At 36.6% G+C, this 25,824-nt stretch overlaps 1 protein-coding gene across 1 annotated transcript in view; it reads right to left on the reverse strand.

The window, feature by feature from the left end:
- NTRK2 (neurotrophic receptor tyrosine kinase 2) overlaps positions 1 to 25,824 on the reverse strand; it is a 192,293-nt gene that overhangs the window by 157,724 nt on the left and 8,745 nt on the right. Inside the window, exons 4-7 of the mRNA XM_088130010.1 lie at positions 14,183 to 14,257; positions 13,762 to 13,833; positions 10,921 to 10,989; positions 3,640 to 3,797 (exon numbers count right to left, since the gene is read on the reverse strand). Of these exons, the coding sequence (XP_087986136.1) occupies positions 3,640 to 3,797; positions 10,921 to 10,989; positions 13,762 to 13,833; positions 14,183 to 14,257 (374 nt within the window). The remainder of the gene's footprint in view (positions 1 to 3,639; positions 3,798 to 10,920; positions 10,990 to 13,761; positions 13,834 to 14,182; positions 14,258 to 25,824) is intronic.

Genomic DNA, 25,824 nt, shown 5'->3' on the forward strand with positions numbered 1-25,824 from the left:
TCTAGTGAGTAGCAAGTCCCATTGCCTGGATTAAAATAATGTGTACTAAGCCATGATCTGTTTATCCACAGTTTATTGATTAAAGCCCATTTGTCTGTAATGACCCAGCACATTAAATAATAAATCATGTTTTACGAATACAATGGCTGGGTTTTATATAACACACTAACTAATCACATATTGACTTAGTTCATGATATGGGCATATTTCCAGTCTAAAAACTATACTCCAACATTACTGGATAGAAGCCAGGATAAAAACTAAATGTCATTTACATTTAAATTTAATTAAAATTTAAAATAGTTCATTTTTCTCTCCTGTCATATTAACATTTTCAGTTTGGTGACAACTTTGGAAATCTCTGAGGGTTACATATGACATTGGCCTTAGGACGTCTCATGGTACACTCTCATGTAAATATGTGTATGATTGTCGTTTAAATTTTCCATGCTCCTCAGTTAAACTTCTTTGTTCTTACTTTTTTCTTCAGCAAAATAATTAGAAGCACTGGTTTTAAATGTTTTTTACATTAAGGCAGGAGAGGGTTTGTTTAGATGTCTAATATGGATAATTTGATTGTGGCAGGTCTGTGTAGTGAAGCTATGACAACTAAAATATCTCTCAGTCTTATAATCTTCTCCCAAACAAGAGCATCAGGAGATGAAAATTTTATCCTTGAATATTTGCACTTTATAAACAATGCCCTTGGCAGCTGCAATTGTAACTGAATCTCATGGGAAACCAAAATACAAAATTAAAAGAAAGAAAATACTAAAGAGCAAAATAAGGATAATAATACTACAAGTTAACGTTTGTATAGTGAGATTCATTCTCTCTCTCTCTCTCTCTCTCTCTCTCCTAATTATAAACCTTATACAAATCTGTCTAAGTAAATTCTATTACCTCCCACATAATAGGTGAGGGGCCTGAGCCTGTGAGGGAGAATGGTTAGTTTTGCCTACAGACATGGCAAATATGAACTTATCCAGGAATTTCCAGATTAATAGCACAGCATCCCTAATATCTTCTCTCAAATCTATACGTATGTAAGGCAACTGCCCATAAGCTGAAGTGTGAGTTCTTCCAATTCCTGACACTTGGCTACTACTACACTTGCTCTCCAAAACAAAAATGGAAGAAAATCTATAAGAAGTGTGAGTTTGTGTGTGTGTGTGTGTATGAATATGTATATGTATATATGTAGTATGTCCAGCTTACGTAAAGCAGCAGTCTTACTGTCACTGTTTCAACAACAGTCAGAGTAGTGCAGTCCACACCACAGTATCAATGATGGGATCAGCATTTATTCTTTGCATTAAGAAACGATATGCTTTAAATTCCAGAAATCCTGAACAATGGTCTGAACCTTTGCAAAATTCATGCGTATTATTTTGCACCAAAAAAATATATAATTTGCAGACTCTTTTAAGGACTGGTCATTGTGCAAGAGATTTCATAGCTATTGAGAAACCCCCATCTTAAGCAGCATTCTGGATACATACAGTAGGAATAAAACTGTCAGATATACCACAAAAGCAGACAAATAACTTTTTCAATGGTATGCCCAAATACTGATTCCTATCACAATTTTTCCATTCATGCTGAATGATATTGTGCTTAATTTGAAAATGCTTGATTACATCCTTATTTTAATGTTGTCACTTTTGGTACTGAAATAAATAGGCTACCATTTTCAAGTTATAACTATATATGGTTTAAGAAACATACTATCAAAATTACTACAGGAACACATTCTAACAGAAACCTCAAACCTGATTTATCCATCACTCCACGCCTGACCATAGTACCATATGGGTAAATAATTCTATTCTGACTACTGCCAAGGAGCAGAGCTAAAGCAGAAATTTCTTACCAAACAAGAAATGCAAAATGCAGAAACACCGTGGAAGGGGATGAAAGCCAAATGCTTTGACTCATCTGTGGGGTTTTTTTTATGATAAAACACCATAATGGATAACCTAAGCTATCCCACAGCAATCACTGGTTTCATAAAAATTTTGTCCAGAAATCTTGTACTAAAGTACTAAAAATAATCTGGTTTTAAATCAGTGAAGCTCTAAGCTTGGTTTCTGACAAAACCAGCAGATGCCAGAGAAACTTTCCTAATGGATTTTTTGTCTTTTAAGGTTTGTAAGACTTAGATTTTTTAAAAAGTCAAGATCTTCAGTGTCAGTTGCATTGATCAACTAAACTGTAAAGCAATGTAAGAATGTCTTCCTTCTACTCAGTGCCAAACTCATATCTATTTATTCTTTTAAAAAGGAACTTCAGACAATCTCACACAGGCCAACAAAATTGCACCATACGAAATGCATGGTAGGCAAGCATCTAGGAAATCTCTTCAGTTTTATTCCCTGCTGGATCAGGAGCAAAGAGAAGTATGAAAAAATACAGTGGAATCCATTTTAAAAGGGTAATAAAGTAACGCTTAAAACTTTTTGAAGGTGAAGCCCCAAAAGGAAATTCTACACAATGTTGCTGTAATATAAAACAATATAAATTCACTCCTGTATTCTTTTTAATAAGAAAAGGTAGCAAACAAAAGAAAAAATAAATATGGGAGTTGCCAAACATTCCAAAGAGGAACTGCATTGGCACAAATATTAATGCAAGGAAAGGAAAACAGGAGACAGGATACTGAGCATCATAACAAGCATGCAAAAGACCTCATGACATTCAAGAGTTTTCCATTTCTACAGCATAAACCTCAGAAAGGGCAATGGGTTTGTGCATGAATGTATGTAACTTTTGGATACTACATTTTCCTTCCACAAATAGAAGGGAATTTTATGAATTTTGCCAATTTCTCCCTCCCACCATAACCTCCCAAATCGCTGCCTTCTCATTGTTTGGGATGGTCAGCAATCCTCCAGCATGTATTTCTATGGAAATGCAACAGAGAGAAGAATCAGTGAAAATTGTTTTTCTTTCCACCAAGAGGAGTGTTCCATGAATGGAATGACAGTGCAATCCATTAAATACCAGATTATTTTCTCAGATAAATAGCTTGTTTTATTCCAGATGCAAGTGAAACTTTTGTTTACTGAATATTCAAAATTAACTAATGTGATATTTGAAATGTTTAAAATTACCTTTTTTTAAGCAAAACTTTCTGGAGTGGGAACAGGTCTAGAGTTCATTCAACCTACAATTATCTGTTTCAGAGCAGACAGTTTTATGTATAGAATAAAAGGACATGAGCAGTTTTCATCATCTCATAATAGGAACAACACTTCATTAGACAAACTAGAAATAGGAGAACATTTTCTGAGGGGAAAATGTAACAGTGAATCCCAAAATGAATTTTAAAAATTATCAAAGAGAATCATTTGGGGCAGAAAATCCTGCAGAAAATCAGCTTAAATCCTATTAAACATGATTCAATTTAAGCACCTTGTATATGACTAGAATTTCAAGAGTTGCCTGAAATAGGATATATGTCTCTCCCAATCCAAGCTAAAGCCTGTTTTTAAAATAAGAATACAATGCACTAAAATCTCTAACAGATATTCTATCACAATTAATGATCTTTGGACAGAGACAGAGCTGTCTGTTGTACTCCAAATTTTTTAACAACTTAAAACAGATATCAATTATTTTTCATTAAAAGTGTATTACCACAGTTTGGGACTGGCTTCTCCATCAGAGATATCCTCTGGTTGTAGTCATTTATACAGTAAAAATCCTGAGTTTCTGCTTTTGGAAACTTGGTCTCTTGGAATACTTTGATCCACATAATATCACAGGAACACTTGAATGGGTTGCCTTCTAAAATCCTACAGCAGTTGGAGAATTCAACAACAAAAGATTATATTTATATGAGATTTAAGAAAAAATGCTCCAAATAACAGTTGACCAATCAAAGACACTTTAAAATATGACCAGACAGGTCTATACAGTGACAAAAAAGACCACATAAAACCATATTGAATTACACTTGTCTCTGATCTGGCCCATAATTAAGACAAGGATAAAAACACTTTTTATCCCTGTCCAAACAATGTATTTATTCTTCCACTGATTCATGTATGGATATTTAAATATAATATCTGCATTGCATGGAGGTCCATGAGCTTTAACCTACTAATCAAGTAAATCTACATATCAATAAAATAATATTTCTGTAGATCTCACAGCATTCATTGAATCAGAAAATCCCTTTTGCATCTATGTGAAAGGGAATGCATCTTCTAAGATGAGGGCCCAAACCACTATTGGTTTGTTTTTGCCCAAAATATTTTTAATCCATTAATCTAATTTAGTATTCTACAGTCTGGTCCCCTCCAATTCTGTTAGGACTATAATTCCTAATGTTCTTAACAAGTATACTGTAGCTAGTTTGGACAGATTTGGAGAGAAGTAGGTTTGAACAGCTGCAGCTCAGGAGTCTGGTCTTGATTGCATAGAAAAGAATGCCATTTTCTTCAATTCAGCAGAAAAAATATTCTGGACTGAGGACGATAATAATATTTAATTCTGAGTATACGGTTCCCCATAATACAGTTTTAGATGTTTTCTATTATTGTGGATAAACTGAGCTCCCCCTTATGGTCAAACATCACCGAAATATATTTCAAGCAAAAGATGCAAAGACTTGAAAAAGAAGTAATCTATGAAACCCTTGGAAGAAATACAAAGATGGCTTAAGTAACATTAAAGACTACCAACAACAAATACTAGGCTCTAAGGTTTAGAAGAATATATAAGCACATATTGAGGAATTAAAATAAAATTTTTATTATCCACTTAAAATTAACACATTCAAGAAAGCCTAGTTAATTTTGTATTTAAAGTACTTCTTATACTTAATGTATAAAGAACCTAGAATCAAAAATAGCAGCAAAAAGTCCAGATGTCTGGCTCAGGCACGGAACATTATCTCAGCTTTGCTCATAAAAGCATACCTATATTTCATGAGATAATTCATTGATGCACCACTTGATGCCCCTAAGACATTTCATTAAGATGAAACAATCCAGCATTTATTATAACAATCTACAGGAGGTACATTTGATTTGGCCATGATCTTCAAAATCCTTCTGCTAATGTAATTTCATAGAATATTCACAGCAGTTCAGATGTTTTCAAAGCTGTCTAACTAGATCAGCTTAAATAAATATTCAGATCAAAGAGACAGTTTTGTAGGTTTGACAAATTCATGCTAATAGACTGAAAAACTTAAGCAGTCTACTTCCACCTGTTTTGCAGAAACACTAGTTGCTTTTAGCAGCATGTAGAACAGCAGAAAGTATGCAGACCTTGGTATAAATATACATCTACACCAAACACCCTCTATTCTCAGCTCAGTTACACTTTAACTGGAAAAAAGTGGGAACTACATCAGGATTTTTTATCTCCCATATCACAGAATACTTGTTAAACTGCTTGAAAACCACATTATTGTATTTTCCCCAAAATAAAGCAAACCTGCATTTGAAGCTCCCCAAATGGCTTCCAAATCTGGAGACTTCTCCCTCCCCAATAAATGGATGAATGTGCTTATATGTTTTTGTGCATATATGTTTAAGTTTATATAAGTCCAGGAAATAAATGGAATTAACTGACTACAATTATTTGTCTACAAAATAAAGTATCCCATTTATGAAGTTAATTGCTACAGTATTGGCCTATGTGACTTATTCTAAAAATACTGGATAGAGAGGTGATGAAGAGAGACAGGAAAGTGGACAAGGAGGGAAAAAGAGAAAGGAACAAATTGGATGGAAATGAGGTGAGGGGAAGAAATACTAGGATAGGAGAAGTGGGGGAAAAGATAAAGAGCTGTTTAGGCATTTTAAAAGAGCTTAAAATTCACTAGCCCTGCCAAGCAAAAGCTTATCTTCAAAAGCATCCATGATTTTCAGGAACAAGGTTTGCTTTGATTTACAACTATTTAGGAAAAAATTGTCTTCCTATCTGATAAATATGAGACTTATGAAATTAACCGTACTAATACATTGAACAATACAGTTTCTATTATGCAAGTAAAAAGGGGTGGATTTGAACAGATTTGGCATTGTGGATGATGGAAAGGAAATACTTTAACTACCAAACTTGCAGCCAGATTCATGATCCTTCTGGGCCAAGGAGCAAATTTGAAATGTTATGTACATGACACTGGCACCGTGGCAGGTGTAGTCAGAAACAGAACACACATTTACCAGAAAGCAACCTAGCAAGATGGCTCTCCATGAACTCTATAGATTTCCAGGTTGATTTCTACCACTCCAATTTATCTTTGTCATTTTTAACTGGGTAGATGGACACTAGGCTGTAGAACCCTACCATTTACATTTCCTAAGAATGCCTCTTCATTCTAGATGGGTTCCAGAAGCATTTTATTTTTTAAGTAAAGATGATGCCTGAGGCTAGCACTTTGATTTTCAGCAAACTACCTTCCTACCTATAGTGTGTTGGACAATCTGCATTTATGCTTTGAACAACTCACTAAATATATTCTATTGATTAAGTATATTTTGGTGATTTAAAAAAATCATTAAGCCCAGCTTGTAGCATTTTACTTGCTTGCAAGCTTCTTTGGGATTTTTTTTTCATCCTAAAGGGCATGCCTGCACAACATACAGCCCACAGGCCACATAAGGCCCACCAAGCAGCCGTTTACAGCCTGCTGGCATTTTTTGAAAAATACCCAATCCACTGCTGCCAGACTGCTGCCATGGATTTCTCAGCCACTTCCACCCTGAAAGACCCACTGCCAAGCTGCTCCAACACATCCAGCCTTCATAGACACTGCCCTCCTTTGCTGCTGCCATGCCACCATACAGCTGATCGGCACACTTGCTATTTCTTTCTGGTCTCTGACTATTTTTAAGGTATCAATCTCACTCTTTCCCCTTTATGAGTTGTGCAGGCCTACTAAACAGTGAGGTTTAAACTGTACTAAAATATCATTTTTTAAAATGTTTTAAAATGTATATATTTTGTACGAAGTTGTGCAGGAGTGCTAGTGACTGAAAAAGCTGCTGATCTCTGGTATAAGTGACAGCCAAAAAAAGCCAACATAATTGAATTAATCATCAGGAAAAGGAAGGAGAAAACCTCCAAGTCTACAGGAAAAGAGTTTGTATTAACCCTACCACGTTCTTGAGTAGGAGAACCTTGAAAAGACAACTGACAAGGCAAGCATCAAAATACTTGACAATCTGGGCTTGATAAAAACTCGTTTTTAATCAAGAGAGATACTACAGACACATTCTAGGTGCCTCAGTCAACAGACAATGTAAAGATTTGTAAATGTCAAACAAACAAACAAAAACCCTTGGCTTAGTTAATAGATATGTAGTTCAATCTTAGCCATTTTTTTCTGTTACAAATCCTACTAAATTCAGTAGGCCTTACTCCCAAGTAAAACTGCAGAGGACAGCTATCAAATGCAGATCAATGAATGCCTATGGGGCAGCCTTTCAAGATAACAATTACTAGTATCCAAACAGATAATTTCAGTAGTATCTGTCAAAACTTCAATAACCAGCAAAGTCTAACTTTTCTATCATGGCATTGCCACTTCAAGTAATAACAACCAAAAACTGAAACTGCAATCAAGTCTAATCCAGGATTTTGGAAGGAATGAATGAAAAGAGAATTTAATCACTGCCTAAAACTAATTAAAACTAATAAAACTAAAACGGGGGATGCAGTGGCGCAGCGGCTTAATGACGCTGAAAGTTGCCGGCCAGAAATGGTCGACGCTTCAGCGGTTCGAGTCCAGCCTTTGCGTTAGCAGGGTGAGCTCCTGTTTCCTCCCCAGTTCCTGTCAACCCAACAGTTCGAAAACTCACGTGAGTAGATAAATGGGTACTCTCACTCCGGTGGGAGGAAAAATGCTGGCAGCGCCTTGCAAAAAGGAGTCGGGAGCAGTTGCCGGTAAGCGCGAAAAACTGCACACGCCCAAAAAGGGCGCGAAGCAATGGAAACCCCGCCTCCTGAGCTCACCAGCTGGGCTCTGCTCTAGGAAGGAGGCTCTGGCAAACCACTTCTGAAACAATTGCCTTGAAAACTGCAAGGACTCGTCCAAGCAGTCACTGCAGAGTCGGTAACGACTGAGCGCAGATTAAAAAAAAAAAAAAAACTAATTAACGCATTTCCTTGGATTTAGTTCACCCTCAGCAGGAAATTAGGTGGACACAGAAATAGAAATGATTATGTTATCTTTTGCCCTTTCCATTGTAAGTAAAATTTGAATTTTATTTATTTCATATTGATCACCGGCACATTGTGTTCTTTATCTAATATATAACAGGTCTGCAATACTTTTGTTTGACTTTTTAAAACTCAAATCATTTATGTCTCCAATATAAATGCTAGTCCAATTTTAATGGGCTGTTTATAAACCATGCTTCATCTACCTTTGGTACATCAACATATTCTAGCAGCAAGTACAGTGTGAATGGCAAAAGTCACGTATTTGTCTGCCATATAATGATCAAGCCCCTGTTCAATGTTCTGTGCGCATTTTCTGGCTTGTTGTCCTATTCTGTTTTCTTAGGAATATTTCTTCTGTCTTCTCTTTCCCCAATAACACTTTCATCCAATAACTGCTGTAATTTTAGTATTATGTTTTTCGATATCTTCACAGATCTACTGAACTGGTTTATTGTTAGAACATTAAGATGCATAAATTTAATCTTTTAAAAGTTTCTTAAAGCTGCAGCATTTTAAAACTTCGTCTTTGCTATGATATCTAAAATAGGACTGTTTGATTATACCAAAGTCAAAGGACAGCCAACACAGTGGATTGGGTTAGTTCTATTTGTAACAGTAATTCCCTATCTCACATTTATGATTCAGAATAATCAAATTGATCCTTAGAGTATAAAGCAAGAGAAAAACTGCACAATCAAATCAATGTATATAACACTGATGATATGCTCTGTTTAGCCATAAGCAAAATTTCTTTTAATCCTAAACTGAAATTGCTTTCACTTAAACTTTGAACAAATGATATCATAAGCGATGGCGCTAAATAATGAGACTTATGACCAGTCCTCAAAGTTGAAGCTGTCACAGCATCCCTGAGGTCATGTGATCGTGATTTGGGTGCTTGGCAACCAGCGTGCATTTATGACAGTTGCAGCACCATGCAGTCATGTGATCACAATTTGTGACCTTCACAGCCAGCTTCCAACAAGCAAAGTCAATGGGGAAACTGGCAGGAAGCCGCAAGTTGCAGTCACGTGACATCAATCTTAACAATTCGCAGTGATTCACTTAATGACCACAGCCAGAACTGACAAACTGCCATTGTAAGTTGGACACAGTGACATGATTTTTCACTTTACAACTGCATCACTTAGCAACAGAGTTGACAGTCCCAATTGCGGTTGGTAAGTGAGGACTACCTGTACTTCTATACCACATAATCAATGAAGTCTCAAATCTCTGCAAATGCATTTACATGACATGCTAAGCCATCTGAATAAGATACATGGTTACACTGTGATTAAAGCAACGTCTTACAGGTAGTCCTCACTTAACAATGGTACTTGGGATTGGAATTTCCATCACTAAGTGATATAGTCATAAAGCGCAATGTCATGTGACAGCATCGCTTAGCGATGGCAATACCAGCAGTCCCAGTTGCTGTTGTTAAGTGAGGATCACAGGTCATTAAGCGAGGACCTCATGTGACTGGGACTTGCAACTTCCTGCTGGCTTCCAACAAGCAAAGTCAATGGGGAAGCCAGCAGGAAGTTGCAAGTCCCAGTCACAACAATCCTTTCGTTAGGTGGCTCGCAAGCAGGCCAGTGGATAGATGAGTGCTACAGAGTGTGGATGGGCAAGGGGGGTGGGTGCTGCAGTGTGGCATGAGTGCAGGCGGGCAAGCAGGGGGTCAGTGCTGCGGCCTGGCATGAGTGCAGCTCAGCAGGAGTGAGCACTATATAGTGCAGGTGGCCACACAGGTGGGTACGAGTGTGGGTGGGGGGTGGGTGCTGCAGTGCAGTGTGATTGGGGGGTGGGGCTATGGCCGATCATGAGCTCAACCAGATGGGCAGGGGGTCAGTGCTGTAACCCAGCATGACCACAGCCAGGTGAGCATGTGCTATGGAGTGCAGGCAGGAGGGTGCTATGGGCAGGCACTAAGGAGTATGAGTTCCCTGGGAAAAAAAGCAGAGGACGTGGGAGTGACTTATGGGAGCGACTTGCAGCCTTCCCTGCCAGCTTTCCTATTGACTTTCCTTTTGGGAAGCGGGCAGAGAAGGTCGCAAGTGGTGATCATGTGACCACGGGATACTACAACTGTCATAAGTGCAAGCCAGCTGCCAAGCACCCGAATCCCAATCATGTAACCGTGGGGGTGCTGCGATGGCCAGAACTTTGAGAACTGGTTGTAAGTACCATTCGTTCAGCACCATCATAACTTTGAACAGTCACTGAATGAGTGGTCGTAACCCAAGGACTACCTGTATCTACAATCTATAGTTATGGATTATTCTTGGCTTACCTGGACTGGTAGTAATTTTCCATGCTGTCCAAACATGGACTAATGGCTAGTTCAGAGTTAAGGAGCCATTCGTTTGCATGGTAACTGAAGCAGTCCAGGACTAGCTGCAAAGTGAAACCACTCCTGCAGCAATGGCTCTGTTGCTCCAGTGCAGTTAGCCTAAACACAAAAACATTTTGATGCTTGGAAGAGCAGCCGCGAGAGGCCTTTAACTGTATGTTCTCTTGACTGTGGCCCATATGTAAAATAAACACATACACACAACACACATATTAAAAACACACACTACTGTAAAGCAAATTTTACTTTCCCTAGAAACATAAACTTTTAATATTCTCTTGCTGGAATCTAAATCCTAAAATACTATTGCATGGTAATAATGCTAATAACATTCACTACAACAACAAACTTGATTATTTAGAAAAGCAATTACTTACAGATCTGTCAAATTCAGATGGCGGAAAGTCTTTCTGGACAAACTTGAAAGTTTATTTCTAGAGAAGTTACTGTAAAGAAACAGTGTAATAATTAAAATGAGGACTATTGGAAACAAAAGAGTCTTGAGATCTATGTCCCAGGAAGTTAAATTCTGTCAAACAACTCTTGCTAATGATCTCCAAAACTGATACAGATCGTATCCTAGTTTGACATCTAGACTCGGCACAGATAAACACTGATTGCAACATGTATCTTAGAACAGTTCAGTTCATGTAAAGGAAAAACACAGGATTAAGTTTTACTCCAAAGATGTTCTCAGATGTTGACTAAACGCTCAATTTATTCATAAGCAAAATAGATGTTTACCATATCTTCTTTGATCCTACATCAAAGCCTGTACTTACCCAAACCCTGACCATATCCCAAACAACTCCATCATAAGCCTTTTAAACATACTTTTTTAAACTATGTGTTCACAGGAAACATCATGGAAAAATGGTAACATGAATTCATTAAGCCTTTCAGTTCAATTAAGTATTTATTGCTTCATACTGCAATGTACTTTATCATCTTCTACTACAATGAAAATCAGATGCATTCTTGCTCTCAACTATATTCACATGATCGCCTACACTGTGGGAGGCATTCCTTCACTAAGGAATATTTAAACTGGGCAAAATATAAAATTTGCAAACCAGCACCACCTTTCTTTTTTTCATAGGAGATATGTTCCCACTGAATAGGATATAGGCTTCCTGCCACAACAGAACTCAGAAATGTTGCCAACTAGTGCTTGTCTGAATTTTTCCAAACCAGATCTGGTAACCCTAGTATACAACAGTTTCCAGTGTTCTGGTTTAGATCATGGGCTCCTTTTTCTGACCAATCATGTGAAGCTGTCAAATTAATGAAAAGGTGGCATGATAAAAAAAAAAAATCCAAAAAAAAAAAAACTTTTTGTAAAGCAGACTAAGGAGATGTCAACAAAAAGTCCTGGTGATGCTTTCCCCTTATGAGACCATGGGCCAATTTATATATAAGTAACAAAAGTAGTAGAAGATATCCTTTATTTTGTCTTTATAATAGATATGCACTGATCTTTTGTGAAAATATACAAAAGATTTTCAGATTTTCCCCATTGGAATGTTGTCCTGATACTATTGCTTACATTTAAGTAGTGTCTATGGAATGTTTAATTTCCTTTGTTTACATATTACTGATTTTTTTTTAATCATACATTAGCTAAAGACAGCCATTTTGGTTGCATAAATTTCACCTGGGGAAAAGGGGGGAAAAAGGCAAATATGTTTATAAAAATGCTTCATTTAAGGTTCTTTAGCTTTTGATATTGCTGAAGTTGGTGGATATGTCTATGCTAGTTTTGATATTTTTGTATTATTTATATTGTAGTATATCCATTTTAAAGAGGATTTTAAATGGAATTAAAGAGCTCTCCTGTGAGTCAATTAAAGCCAAAATGGGGGGGGGGGGGGTTAACTTGGAAGTTCATATAATTTATGTCTATAAAACAAAAGAATTTTCTAAACCACAAATGTGCCAAATTCATGTAAGAGAAGACAAAGGGAAATTGTTTATGTACATTGTCACTATAATAATGTAAATTTCCCCATATCCCAACAAAGCAAATTTAAAAACAAAACAAAACACAATGCTGCTCCCTATGAAAATACTCTTTATGAGATTTGGAATGTAGAATACACACAGCTATCAATATCCTCTTCAATAGCCAATGGAGTAGCTCCTTTCCCCATACAGTACACTATCACAACAATCTTGGACAGCAGATAGTCAAAACAACACTTCTCCCATCCTCTGCTTTCCTCCCAGGTCATCCAATATCCTCCTTTTTTCTAATGGATGAGATATTTCCATAGAAGTGAATTTTGCAAGTGATTCAGCACAATACAGATAATTGCTTACTAGCTATTTGTCCTTAAAGTTAGAAGTCAGAAATTCACTTATCTAAGATCTTTAGCCCTTGCTATATCTGGCGGTGGGAATTACTTAAAGAGCAAAATCAGTAAATCACATCTTTATTTAAAACAACATTCCAATATGTATCCAAAAATAGCTGGATATTTTCCAGTTATCATTCCTTCTAATACTAAACTTGGACAGTCCACTGCCATCTGTTTGGCAGTAAATTGTCTAACCATTTTGCTGAAAATGTCATTTGAACAACAGAAAGGGAAAATGAGCGTGCACTGATTGGCTGGCATATGCAGCTCTAACAATTTATAATACTCTCAAAAGGGAGGAGGAACTCAGGTCAGGAGACAGATACATAATTAGCAAGAAGAGCGTTGCTGGATTAGTTCAAAGGGTTTTCTAGTCCAACTTAATGTTCCTACTGCGATCAGTCAGATGTCCATATGAAGACATGAGCTTCTGGGCTTCCCATACTTCCTCCAGCTTGCATTCCCCAACAACTAATATTAGGTCATGCCCAGCAACACTGCAACAGACACAATACTTTTGTAACTGAGTGTGTATGATATATATAGGGGGTGTGTGTGTGCATATACTGTACTACTGTATACTGTATATATGTATAGTCATATATAAACTGATTAGCAACCACTGATAACCAAGAAGTTTAAAAACATCCTTCCCACCTAATATAGGGGAAAGATCATATTTTTATTTTTCCAGACACTTTTTGCTTTGGTATATAGTGATATATTCAACAACAGTGGTAACCAGTTGCAAATATGAGTCCATCAACATAGGATAGAAGATAACATTTTGTTGTAAGTCCCCGCTGGTAATTGTTAAACAATTCTGCTTGTTCTAAAGCCATAAAGTGGATTTTCACTTACATGTACTGCAGGTTAATATTTTTCAGGAAAGCTTGGCGTGAGACAAACTTCAAGCCTGAGTCCACCACAGTTCTATAAAAGTACACAAGCATAAGTTACAATTACTGAGTGATCTGTTGTCCATTCATTTATTCATGGAGAGTACAGCATGTAGCTCAAGGAATTTCAGAATAAATCTTGGTTCAGGAATAATTATTATATTGCCCCAATTCAGCAATCTGTGGTGCATGTGAGAAAATTCTCTATTCACTACAATGAGTAAGGCAACTTCATGAAAATACAGAGTTGCTTCTTTTAAATGAAATAAATGAAGACAACGGCCCATGGAAGACCTCAGTATATTCTATTATAGAGCTTACACAAAGGGGGCAAAATATGTAGTTTATAATAATAAATGTACATAATTAAACTATATACTTACAAATTTCTTAATCCAATGTACAGTCCAACATCTATTTCATTTATGCTTTCTAAATCCCGCTGGTTTGCAATATAACTGTTTAAAAGGACAAAAAAAAAAAAAAGAGGGAGAGAGTAATGTTACTGTGGTACCATATTATTTTCTTATTTATATTTATATAATAGGTATGCAGATAGCATTTGTCTGGCTTGGAAGTGGGAAAATGGAAAAATAAATCATTCCTCCATTACAATATAATACAGCAGGACAGACTTGCAGAAACATATTAAGCACCATAATATGTTAAGAAGTCCTTTGCAAGATGAGAGCAGTGTTTCTTAAACTGGGGGTAATAACCCCCAAGGAGTTAATTTGGGTATATCCTGGGGGTAATGGAGCAATTTGTAATAGATTGCTTGTGAGTCAAGGATCCAGTTTGGGACTGCCACTGTGGAGAAGTTTATGTAAAACAACAAGGAGTCTGGGTTTTGTGTGTATGTGTGTGAGAGAGAGAGTGAGAGAGTAAGAGAGAATGAGAGAGAGAAATGGGATTATTCAAGACTGGGAAAAGGAGTAATTGGGTCAAATAGTTTAAGAGCCACTATATTAGAATCTCAGTAGTCCAGTTCTGGCATATTATACCATAACAGCTTTCAGCCACTGCTCTCTTGAGTCTTTTTTTTTTCTGTTAAACAAAACAAATAACTAGCAAATAATAATATAACTATTAAATTCTGTATACTATATGATAGCAGACATGGAAAAGAAATTTGTTTGGTTCTCATTCTGATACAAGGTTTCTTAATTTGCATATGCCAAACCAATACATGAATAAAAAATACAGTTATTCAGTTTGTTGTTCTGAACTTTTCACAATGCCTCCTGCAATAAAAAGGAAATAAAAAATAAATAAAAAGAGAAAAAGTAAATAAAATAAAAAATAAAAAGTACAAGAAAATTCCTGAATAGAAGAAAACTATTACATTTTGTAAAACCACATTAAAAAAACTTAGGTAAGCAAAATTGCCCGCAAAAGTTTGGATAGAATTACACATAAAAATATGTATGCATTTTCATATGAAGTTTGCTTTTTAAAAATTGTAAATGCAGACACAGAATGAAAAGAACTCAGGGTTGGAAAAATGAGATATCAAAACTGACAGACTAATCCATCCATGAATAATAATGCACCGATAACATGCCCTAAGATTGTTAGGGAAAGCACATATACCATTGGAAGACCTGAAAAACCAGGTTAGGTATAGATTGTCATGGAGAAAATCTATCTATGTAGTCAGTAAGAGTCAATACAAACTTGATGACACATTAATAACATCAGTAAATCAATCAGTTATATTTATATATTTATATTTATCACTGAAAACAATAGCAAAAACCCTGAAAATTACAGTAATCAGGTCTTAATATAATAGGGGTAAAAGAAAAGATACTCTTCCAATAACTACACGGATACAATCAGGCAGTTTTCCTTGCAACAATATGGAAGCAAGATTGGGGATATTTTAAACTTATTGTCTAGCTTAAATAGTCCTTACAAACGTGGGTATACCAGGCTATCTCATTTGCTACTGAAGAAGTTGTAGCAATAGTTAGAACAGCATATGAAGCAACTAATTGGTTTAAAGTTGGGAAAGGATATGCCAAGGTTGTATGGTGTCACCTTGTTTACTTAATTTATATGCAGATATACCATGAGAAGTATTTAACTAAAAGAAATAGAAAGTGAAATTAAAATCAACAACCTCAGATATGCTGATTATACAATTTTCATGGCCAGAGTAAAGAAGATTCAAGGAAACTCGTGTTGAAAGCAAAAAAAGAGCCTGCAAGGGTCTGCTGCTTAGTATTAAAAATAAAAAAGGAAAGCTAAGATTACGTCAGTAGCAACACCAAGCCAATGCCAACAGACAGAGAAGTCAAAGCGATGGTAGACTTTATCTTTCTAGAACAAAAAAAAAATCACCAGACTGGTGACTATAGCCATGAAATAAACAGACCTTTACTACTTAGCAGAAAGTTTATGACAAGTCTGCACAAAATATTGAAGTGCAGAAACATAATATTGATACAAATATACATATTATCAAGGCTACGGCTTTTCCAGTTGAAACACATGGTTGTGAAAGCTGGCTCCTCAAAAAGGCTGAAGGAAGGAAAATCAATGTCTTTGAATTGTGGTACTGGGGAAAATTGTGGAGAAGACCTTGGACTGCAGCAAGAACAAAACATTCAATATTAGATGAAGGAAACCAGATTATTCATTGGAAGCTTCAGCTCAGTTATTTTGGACACATAATGTGAAGTCAAGAGTTACTGGAGAAGACCTTGATGCTTGGAAAAATCGAAAGCAATCAAAAAGGAAACTGACAGAAGATAAGATGGCTAGATACCATCACTGACATCATGAACAAGAGCTTCTTAGAACTCAAAGGAGCTGTTACTGACAGACTGACCTTGCCAAATGATATCCATCGGGACACAGAGAGTTGGAAGCAACTAAATGAACAACAAAATTGAATTGCCTGCCTCGCTTACACGACCAGATATTCAACATTTTTCTACTAGCTATGATTCTAGAATTTATTATTTATATATTGAAGTGTATTTAAACAAATCTACAATATTGTATTGGCATCTGATATTATATACAGCCCCCAAATCTACTGTATGACATACCTCAAATCCTATTTTATCTGATGCTTAAGAAGTTCAGGCATAAAGTAGGTTGGTGTATGTAAGTGGTCATTATCAGGTGCCATCTAAGTATCATGTACATCATGTAACAGTAAAACCCAGCAGGACATGAACAGGAAAGCAATAGAAAAATAATCAAAAATAAATCAGAAATTCCAAGAGAGGTTTATTCACAATGGTTTGCCCACAGTCTCACCCTGTGTGGTATCAAAATCAAATCTTTCAAAACCCTTAGTGCTCATTAAGGGGCACAGCAAAACTAATGAAATAATACTACAGATTATAGGATAAAATTCCTAGCACTCACTAGATCACGTGACTGCAAATCTCACACTGAACATTCAAGTATATTTACAAAAATACACAGAGAGAAAAAGAAAGAGAAAAGGAGTTTCTTCATCCAGAGTATTTTGTCCATTTGTTGCCAGCCTGTCTGAAATAAGTAAAGCACCGTGACTAAAATTCAGAGGGATGTGTTACTCTAGATGTATTCCAGATGCACTGTGCTAGTTGTTTTCAAAACAGTATTCCAAGAAACCTTGGTTTCCTTGGAAGCTTATCAACTGTACCCTGATCAAAAGATCAGCAATGGCATGATCTCTTCCATAAAAAACAATTTACAGTTTTGGATGATTTACCAATTCCAATGGGTATTTTGGAAGCTGCAGTCACAAAACATCTAGAACATGCCAGGTTGGGGAAAGTTATTTTAGGATTTATTTTTAGCTGATGCAGAGTGACAGGAAGGATTAACAGGTTTGGCCAGTGTTCCAGATGAACTGAATGTGCTCCAGTTTCTTCTAACATAGAGGGGTTCTGAGGACAGAGATTTCACAACAAATAAAATCACTGCAGAAGATGTTCCCTGAAGATGCACAGTTTCAAAATCAGTGACCTAGGCAATACATGTATGAACATAAGGACAATTCTGAATCAGTCCAGCATTTTGTTTCCCATAGTAGCCAACCAGTTGCCACTGGGTGCTCACAACCAGAACATGGAGATATATCCCTCTGCCACTGTTATTCCCTGGCAACTGGTATTTGAAGGCATGCCACACACCCCCACACCTGACCTAACTTTGACACTTCAATACTATTCAACCTTAATATACCTGACCTCCATGAATTTATCTAAGCCCTTTTTAATACCATCTCAGTAACTATCACCATGTATTATGGCAATTAATTCCACATGTTAATTATGCACCATGAAGATGATTTTCTTTTGTCAGTCCTAAACTTCTTTACAATTGTTTTACAGTGTCTGGTCCTAGTATGTCTGGTTGAGATAGAGAGAAAAACATCTCCCCCTCCATTTTATCCATGTCATGCATAATTTTATACACCTCAGTCATGCCCTCATCACCACCAAGCTAAGAACTCCAAATATTTTAGCCTTTTTTTCATAAGATGCTCAAGGCCCTGATCATTTCAGCTGCCCTCTTCTACATTTTTTCCAACTCTGTTATATTCTTTTTCAAATGTGGTGGGCAGAACAGTATACACTATGTTCACATACCATATATTTATATAAAGGCATCAGAGTATTATTTGTTTAATACCACCTTGTATTTTATAATCTAAATGGTTTATAATAAAATACCAAGTAAAATTCAACTTCATAAAACTATCAAGATAAAAATGAATTCAAATGTTATAAATTAATTTTAAAAATCAAGCATCAGCATGCATGACAGACTGTGGGAAGAAGCCTTTCAAAAAGACTCTGCCTTAATTAATTCACTGTAAGTCTGCCTGGGAATTTACTCTTACTGTTTATAAGATTATGTTTTTATCCCTGATTAGCATCAGATATGCCTTTCTGAAATCTGTATAGTACTCACTTTTCTGATTTGCCAGCTATTTGGAGCTTGACAGCACCTTGCCCATGAAGAAAATAAAACCCATCAAGCCAGTCTGAAAGCCTTCTGAAAAATTAATTTTCACTGCCTTCCTCAGAGTCAGAATGTAGGGGTAGTCCTCAAATCCAGAGGGAGACTATACCAAAGAGATGGAACATATTTTGTACGTCACCTAGAGTCTTTTTGGAGTTGGGTAGCCTTAACAAATCTAAAAAATAATAAAAAAACCGAGCAAATCTGCCTTAAGCACACACACACACCCATGTACTGTATATTTTGAAAGGTGGGAATATGGTTACAGTGGTTCTCACCTACCACTGTAGGCAGGCAATTGCATTCTGCACAACTGCAGTTTCTAGATAATCTTCAAAGGCGGCCTTTAAAGTGCACTGCAGTAATTCCAGCCCCGAGGTGATGAGGGCATGAGTTACTGTTGCCAAGATCTCCTGCCCCAAATAGGGCCACAACTAGCACACAGCCACAGCTGTAGGAGGCTTTCCTGTCCATAGACTTCACCTGCTGATCCAGCAATAGCCATGAGTCTAGGAGAAACTCCAAGTCACAGCTCTGTACCTTCATGAGGAGTGCAAGGAGTGCAGGAGTCCTGTCTACAGTTAAAGTATACCAACAATGTACCATATGCATTTTAGACAAATGGCAATTCCAACAAGCTTTGGCTTCTTTCTTTCCACATTACTCCTATAGCTCCAGACACCAAGTCAAGAATTCTGTTACATCTATAGCTTGACTAGGAGTGAAGATGTTTGAAAAATTATAGTAATATAAGAACCTGGGAGACAATACACAAAAATGCTGGTTTTTGCAGGATGTTTTTCTGTACCAGTGTAAAAATTCTAGCATAAAGCCATGTATAATTGTGGGAAATTGTGGGAAGGCTGAGAAAATAGACAGAGGGAGAATAAACAATACAGAGATAGAAGGTGAGTCCATAAGCAGCTTATCTTATAAATTTCAACTCAGCCCAGATGGCAAGAAATAAGAAAGTAGCATTTTAAATCATTCATTCCTTATTGAATTCACTATAAATGAGAGTTGGAAATTCCTATAACTTCCAATATTCTGTATTTACTCCAAGGCTCACATTAAATATACTTTACTGAAGTCTGTGTAGTTCTTGCTTATTTGATCTTACCCAGCTGCATAGGGCTTGACTATTTGTTAGAGAGTCATTTATGAGAAATAGCAATAATGCCAAGGTCTGTGAAACCATTATGATATATCTCACCAACCATTATATATGCTATGTGTAGTATGGATGGAAAGACCTGAATAACATCATATAAAACACCAGTGAAGCTCATTCAGAATACCATGGCCAATTATGGGTGTCCATGTTGAGAAAACCTACAAATAAAATAGGGGCAACTAAGATTTCTGAATAAATGAGAGATCTGAGTATGATAAATGAAGAACAAAGATCAAAGCACCTATTGACAGCATATAACTGACCAACCTACTATAATTCCAAACAAAGGAAGCATCACATTGATATCACATGCCTGGGTTTCTTAAAGCTTTCCTCTTTCCAGGTGCTTGGCATGGTACCAATGGAAGATTATTTTGTTTTAAAACTCTGGAGGCAATTAAAAACTGAAGAATCTGGGTGGAAAGAGTTGAGCCCTCAAACTCAATAAAGATCTAGATTTCACATGGTAAGAATAGAACATCTTTCACATACCACATAGTTAATATAAAGTGTTCTTCAACCTTAAAAGTACTGTTCTACTTAAATAGAAAGGTAAGGGTTGACATATAACAACCTGGAGGAAGAAACAACACCACAGTATGGGGAAAAGGTTACTGCATTTAAATTAGAAGATTACTGTAGTTGCAATAATTGTTGCCTAAACAATAAATTAAAGATGTACATTTGAAGGATTCCAACATTATCTATCTTATTAGATTTACTTCCTGCCTTATTTGTACAATTCAAAAGGGTGTATATAATGTTCCTGGCTATTTTTCTTATAACACCCCTGTGAGGTGGGTTGGGCTGAGAAAGAGTGACTGGCCCAAAGTCACCCAGCTGGTTTCATTAGAGCCTTGATAAAGAACCTATAGAGCATCAGACGTTGCTCAGTCACAACTTCTAGTGCTCCATGGTGGTTAGGTGCAGATTAGCAACTTTAAAAGGCCTATAGTTTCTTTTCCCTTGTATATCTTATATGCCACAACAACACTTTATATACAGGATGTTATTCAACCAACCAGATGTACTCAATAGAGGATGAAATAACGCTGTTGGCAGGCTTTGTCAACATCCTCAAAGTTTTACCGCTGCTGAGAGTCGTGGAGAATGAACTGGTTGGTTATGGTATGGAATTAAATTTGCCTTTGTCCAGTCCAGTAGCGATCTCCCTGAATAAACTGGGAGCTGCTGCTGCTCTGTGAGCACTTTGATATAAAGCTTCCACTTTAGCTTCATCTCACTAGGGGATGGATGAAGAGCAACAAAATTCTCTGAATATAATATTGTCAGAAAGAGATTTAAGAACAAACCTTATCTGACCAAAAGCTCTTTCACAACTACTTCGCCTTGATGTTACTTATCAAACATTAATATTCTAAAAGCTTTGGCTTTACAGTGGCTTTCTGAGCACAATTGTGAGAAATTCAGTGTGTTTTTCTGCTCTCAGAAATGGCTTTTATTTAATTGAATCATCTTTCTAAGTTAGGCAAAAATCATTCTAACACGGGGGGGGGGAATTACTGAAGTCATGTAGAAGATCATGGTGTTCTTTTAATACACCACAGCAAATGTAAACAACCCTGACATCTAAAGTTCTTTGAACCATTCCAATCACTAGATACCCTAATTATTTTAGTAATTAGCAAAACCCAGCATGGTGATATGGTTATTTTCCTCTTTATCAGCACCATGCAATTGGTATCTCTAAAGAACTTACCTTCTGTCCATTTTCATAGTCTACTTGTAAACTGAGGTGCCTGAGGATTGAAACACTGATAATGTAACATGGGGAATCCCAGATGAATAGGAAATGTCAGAATTTCTTTAAAAAATATACATGCACTTACATATTATTCATCACAAAAACATGTTACTGTAAATCCAGAACTGCCAAAGGCAAGGTGTGAATTGTGGTCACTATCATCTAAGACCAGCACATACAGTCTAATAACATGGGAAGGGGGAGAATTTTCTTGCAGTAGCAAGGTTTAGAATCGGTTAATATTTATTGTTAATTTTACTCATTTCTATTTCAGACTATGTGAGCACAGTTGCACAGTGGTACATTTTGAAATACAGATCATTGTGACTGCTCCAAGAATTCATAATTATATTATCCCTCAAGGATATCTATGTTATTACATCTTTGCTTTCTACTATTTATATTAACAGAAGCTGGCACTCACATTTGGAAATAGAAAATTGATACCTCAAACAACTACTAAAAAAACCTGCATATTTACATTTTATGAGGACATGATTGCTGTACAAGTTATAGTTACTTGCAAATAAGATGCACTATACTGTAGAGGAAAGAGGGAGCGGCCTTGAGGGACAGGAGGAAGAGATGCCAGCAAGACAATGGTCAGATAAAACAGAACTGAGTCTGGGCAGGAATTTAACCAAGACACTCCCTAGTTCTCACAAAGATAACGGAGGAGGGGGGAAGTGCATTCAGACTTGCAAGATGCTGTTACTATAGCTTTACAATAAAAGTAATACTGAATTACATGATGTTGGATTCCTAGTCTGGTCTGCCTTGAAGGGCTGACATATACATAGAGGCACATATTTCTAAACATACAGGCTCATTTGCAACACACATTGAACTTTAACATTCAACCACTTGAAATGCAACTCATGGGCACCAATGTGTGCACAGATACCTTCACAGATCCTCCTCAAGTCCCAATTATTTAAAAGAATAAATGAAAAAATAAATAGAATGCTAACACAAAGCATTCGTCTTAGGTACAATCTGTATTTTCAATAATGCCTCTGGCCCCAGACAGACAAAGAGGCAGTATTAGGAAATAAAATGGAGTTGCTACATTCCACCAAGGCAAACATTTCATGAGAACGCCTGCAATGTATTTCCAAACTTCCAAATATGTTGATCAAGCTAAAAGGGTTCAGCACCCCTGCCTTAATGGCTATGTAAAGGTGGGGGGAAATTCATACACCAATTCATTCACTGCCTCTTGTTCTTTACTTTACCACCCTGTTTTTCAAAATTATTCTCAATCCATCCAACTCAAACTTTCTGGGTCTTCCCTTTCTCTTAACCCATTGATTTCTCTTTTGTATATTTGTTTTGATTCACTTCTCATTCATTCTTTCTGTATGACCAAGTCCTCTGAATATTCTTTGCAGTAGTCACTCACTTTGGTATTCAAAGGACCCATTTATATTTGGCTCTATCCCTTCTGGTTTTATCACATATAACCCATTCCCACTGCATGTAACATAACTCTCATGTTTCCACTGACATACCAACTCTCACTTAGTACAACGAAGTGGACAGAAGCATACACATTTTCACTTCTTTCAATATTCATTTCTTGCAGCAGACCATGTACTACTGCATGCCTTAACATTTCCCCATCTATTTCCCATCTCTAATAAATAATTTACAGAGGTACACAAATACATCTACTTGCTCTAATTTTTTGCTGTTTAGGTAAAACTTCCAATCGTTCACTCCATTTTCCCTGTGAAATACAACTATCTTGGATACATTAAGTTTTCAACATTTTCACAGCATTTATTACTTTTCTTTATAGCCCAATGTTCTTGAGTACCAATAGTTATGGCATTTGTTTCAATTCCCCTCTTTTATATATTGTTCCCATCTTTTAATTAATTATAATAAAAATCACTGAAATACTTCTTCTCGCAAACCCTCCCTTCAGTTTAATCCTAATTCATTTCTTTACTTTTATTTTTAATGCCACTTATTCTGCTGGAAGCGCCTTGTTTAGTCATCTTTACCACTTCCAAAACAACTTTTTATTTCCAAGAGAACTGCTCTGTATTTTCTCTGCCTCTTTAAAGCCTAACTATTTCTGGTCCTCTTTGACTAAATTCTTGCAACTATCTTTTTTTTTATACACATTATAAGATTCATGCACAAGTTCTAAGCCTGGAATGAAACTGTACAGCACAGGAAGGCTTAAACACAGTGAAGTATCCTCAGTTTTGTAATTAAGTGCTCTGCTCATGGCAAACATTCCTTTAGGAGTTTAAAGACTGGTTCTTCCCACAGGCACTAGATTAAGGATGATGTGTGAATCCATCACAATTGTAATGTAGTCAGGATTGCTTCTCCTCCCTGGTGTGGTTGCATTTTATTATTTCTGTCTTTTTTACTTGTTCTTACAGGTAGTCCTTGTTTAGCGACCACAATTGGGACTGGCAACCCAGTTGTTAAGCGAAGTGGTTGCCCAGGGAAACCCATGACTGTGCTTCTGCTCTTACTTCAGTTTTCCTTTGCTTTACAGACCTGTGAAGGTCATAAATGTGAGGATTGGTCACAAAGTTACTTTTTTATCACCATCGTAACTGCGAACAGTCGCTGTACAAGACAGTCGCTAAATGAGGACTACCTGTACTTGTTTTTAATCCTCTGCAAGCCATACAGAGTCAAGTCAAATCAAACTATTTATTTACAGTCTTAGACCAATAAAACAAAAATACAAAATTTAAAATACAGAAAAACAAGCAAACCTGAAACAATTAATAATGAGAAGAGGGTATCAACCGGCTTCTGCAAGCCACACCTATTCCTAGAAATTTGGCAACCTTTGTAGTGATTGTCCAAGTTATGTCTTACATACAGTACAAATTTTAGGTCTCTGGAGAAAAAGTGTTTCAATCTAGCTTCAGTCATCAATACAGCCTGTGACAGAAAATCCACAATCTATTAAGATCTAAATGAATTTTTGATCATGGTACTTCTCTTTACCTCAACTCCCACGAACAATCATGGCACTCTAAGCCTCTAGTCTCCCTTTCTTTTTTGTCCTTCAGATCTTGAAAGTGTCAAGGGCATTTTTCCATTAATACAGGGTATGCTCCCTATGGTACCAATCATTACCCAAAGCAAACACACTAGTTCCAGACAAGGTTCCCCTAGTGTCGCTCACTGAACCTGCTATACTCTTAACAGGCTTATATTTAATAAAACATTTCACTGGCTTAATTGGCAATAACTAACAATATTTCCTCACTACCCCATCCATAATTTTGTAGGATGCATTTCCCAAACCCATGGATGGGCAGTAATCGACATATTCTGGGACTGGATTTCCACCAATAAGCAGTGCCCTTCATGGCATAGGGCAAGCTTATCTGAAGGACCACTTGTCTCCCATGGTTTCTGCTTGTCCAGTAAGACCAGGCAGAGCTGGTGTGCTTCAGGTCCCTTCAATAAAACAATGCCAACTCTTGGGACCTAGGAAGCACGCCTTCTCTGTTGTGGCACCTGCCTTCTAGAATGATATACCCCAGAAATTTGTATGGCTCCCACCCTAACATTGTTCCAAAGGTCTTTAAAAACATGGTTGCCCTCCCAGGCCTTTGGGTAGGGTGATTGTGGAGCCCAGTCACCATCTTGTTATATAAGATATGGTTTGTACAGATGCTTTAGTTACTTTACACTGTTTTTTCTGTTTTAATTGTAAGCCACCCAAGGAGTCATTTGTGAGTCGGATGGCCTTCAAATCCAATAAATAAATAACTTTCAAATATAGATTTAATTTTTCCTTATTAATTTCAGGCAGATTACAAGGATTCTAAATTCTGTAATTTAGAATTGTAAAGCTAGTCTGGACTAGTATGGTTTGATAGGACTATTAAGTGAAAATATCATCAACGTTATTCTAAAAAAATTTAGGAATGGCTACTGCTTTCCTATGCAAAGGAACTCTATAACTGAAATACAGCATAAAAGTTTCTGCTGTATCCAACCCAGTTTTACAATTAGAGTAGGTATAGGAAGCGAGGACTTGGACATACTGTGAATTTCAAAAGTAAGTAAAAAAAACTGTCTCCCCTTAACTGGAACAATTTTTGGTCCAAATATTGACGACCAAT

The sequence above is a fragment of the Python bivittatus genome, unplaced genomic scaffold, assembly GCF_059951505.1.
Source record: "Python bivittatus isolate LINGU-HERP-01145 unplaced genomic scaffold, Pbiv_v1 ctg000850_np1212, whole genome shotgun sequence".
In the NCBI taxonomy this organism is placed as follows: Eukaryota; Metazoa; Chordata; class Lepidosauria; order Squamata; family Pythonidae; genus Python; species Python bivittatus.